Source organism: Papaver somniferum, chromosome 8, assembly GCF_003573695.1.
Source record: "Papaver somniferum cultivar HN1 chromosome 8, ASM357369v1, whole genome shotgun sequence".
NCBI classification, from domain to species: Eukaryota; Viridiplantae; Streptophyta; class Magnoliopsida; order Ranunculales; family Papaveraceae; genus Papaver; species Papaver somniferum.
The window spans coordinates 163701106-163703336 of record NC_039365.1 but is presented as its reverse complement, the minus strand read 5'-3'; the positions used below and the strand labels follow the sequence as shown (position 1 = coordinate 163703336).

At 36.1% G+C, this 2231-nt stretch overlaps 1 protein-coding gene across 1 annotated transcript; it reads left to right on the top strand.

Moving 5' to 3' along the window:
- The first annotated feature begins 689 nt into the window (after positions 1-689).
- LOC113303812 (60S ribosomal protein L37-3-like) lies at positions 690-1655 on the top strand. The gene is made up of 4 exons (XM_026552892.1): positions 690-799; positions 922-1057; positions 1158-1259; positions 1371-1655. The coding sequence occupies exons 1-4, from the start codon at positions 797-799 to the stop codon at positions 1415-1417; spliced, it is 288 nt and encodes a 95-aa protein (XP_026408677.1). The 5' UTR covers positions 690-796; the 3' UTR covers positions 1418-1655.
- The last annotated feature ends 576 nt before the right edge of the window (positions 1656-2231 follow it).

Genomic DNA, 2231 nt, shown 5'->3' with positions numbered 1-2231 from the left:
TCTCCCAAAGCTCACCGGCCTCTAGAACTTCAAATAAATTGACTAAGCATATCATATTAAATGCTTTTCATCGTTTACCATCCTGTAAAAATTTGTCCGTCTTTCATAAATAATAAAACTTATGAAAATAACATTCTTGAATTCTGATAATTATACAGATTACATGTGATGACAAAATTGGATCATATGTAGCACAAATGCGTCTAAAATGATCATTTGTCCGCGCCAGACTCGCGCCACTCGTGGGGGCGCGCATCTTCGTGTGACATACACCGATGAAATCACATTCATATGTCACGCACTATTTTAATATGCATGTACGCTAATAATGTATGAAATTTTTGTATATGTACTATTTCATTGGTATATATGCTTATTCTTACACAAATTTGTTACTACTTTTCAACAATTTATTAGCACTGTGAGAAAAAACTACATTCATAATATACGCGTTTTAGAAATATCACTAACTTCGTAATATGTCCGCGTCCAATTTTTTTGATTTTGAGAATTCGACCGTGTCCGCGTGGCCGTACCCCCGTATACACGCCAGCGCTAACATTGCCGATTAATACCTGCAAGCCCAACTCAGATTCCTTACTTACGAGCCCTTGGGTATGTACTAGCCCGCTTATATCGAGCCCAAACAAATAAGTCCAATAATCCCAAACCCTAGTATATCAATGTCGCTAACCCCCTCGTATTTATTCCAACATCTTCTCTTCCTCAAGCCTTTCCCCACAGAGAACAAAGTTTCAGAGGAGCTTAGGGTTTCTGCAACTGCGAGGAACTAACAATGGTAAATCTCTACTGTTCCCCTCTCTCTTTATTCAAGCTCCAAATCTAATCAATAGCAAAGAAATCCTAGTTTGTTTTTTTCATCTTCTTCTTTATTTTGATTTATAAAATGATGATAAACAGGGAAAAGGTACAGGAAGTTTCGGTAAGAGGAGGAACAAGACTCACACACTCTGTGTAAGGTGTGGTCGTCGTAGTTATCATCTCCAGAAGAGTAGATGTGCTGCTTGCGGTTACCCTGCTGCTCGTCTCAGGAAATGTAAAGTTTCTTCTCATTCATTTGTTTCTTCTCTGATGATTTTGTTTGTTGATTTGTTTCTTCAAGTTTTTTATATATCATCTCTCTGTGTTGTATATAGTTAACTGGAGTGAGAAGGCTTTGAGGAGGAAGACTACTGGAAGTGGTAGGATGCAGTACTTGCGTAATGTTCCTCGCAGATTCAAGAGTGGATTCAGAGAAGGTATACATAATCAGATGCATTAAATTATGGGTTTTTATAATTTCTGAATATTATTTTGGTTTGTGTTGTGGGTGTCCTGATTTAGGGTTTAATTTTGGGGTTTTGGTTTAGGTACTCAAGCTGCACCCAGGAAGATTGGAGCATCTTCATCAACTTAAACAGAAGAGTTTTGAAGGAGGAAACATTTGTGGGTAGTAATTTTGATAGTTTGTTTTAGACATTAGTTCTGTTATCTATAAAAGACCAAGAATGTCTAGTTATTTGCTTAAACAATGTTGTTGCAGTAGATGTTCCCTTATCTTGAGATTATTGATGGATGTGTATTTTGATTTCTTTTGCATTATGGAAAATGTTGGATCCTCATTTTGATATAGATGTTTACTTGGAAGTACGGAATTAGCGAATTGCTATTAGAAAGCTATGCAATTACTATATATATAGGTTGATTTATGATTGACTTTGCCGAGTAAACCTGGAATAGTACGTCTTTAAGGTAAGCAGTTGTCACCCTTCTCTGCTTGTTCCATGCGATTCTTGTGTTTACTTTGTAAAGTTGAGAGTATACATGGTACCATGTTTTGTGTCTGGTTGGGCTTTGACAGTTCATTGTTATATCATTTTGTATTTTATTGATTGTAGTGTTGGTTCTTAAATTTGGTGAAAGAGCTTAAATATGAGTTAGTGTTGGTTAAATTTGATTTTCAGTGATGAGCAGGGTTCACAATTCTTTGTTTTGGAGGTTGATTAGATGATCTAGCACTTAAGTCTGATTGGAACGAACTTGTATATTGCCTGTTTAGCATACTGTCTAGGTCTATCTATTTTGAATTTTGCAATGGTATTAGTCTTTTAAAATGATTGCTATTCATGTCATAGTTGCCTGAAGTGACCGGTTCAGAACTCACACAGGATATTAGTTGTCAGAGATAGAAAGATACAAGTTGTATGATTCTCAATAGATGAAATGGTTTG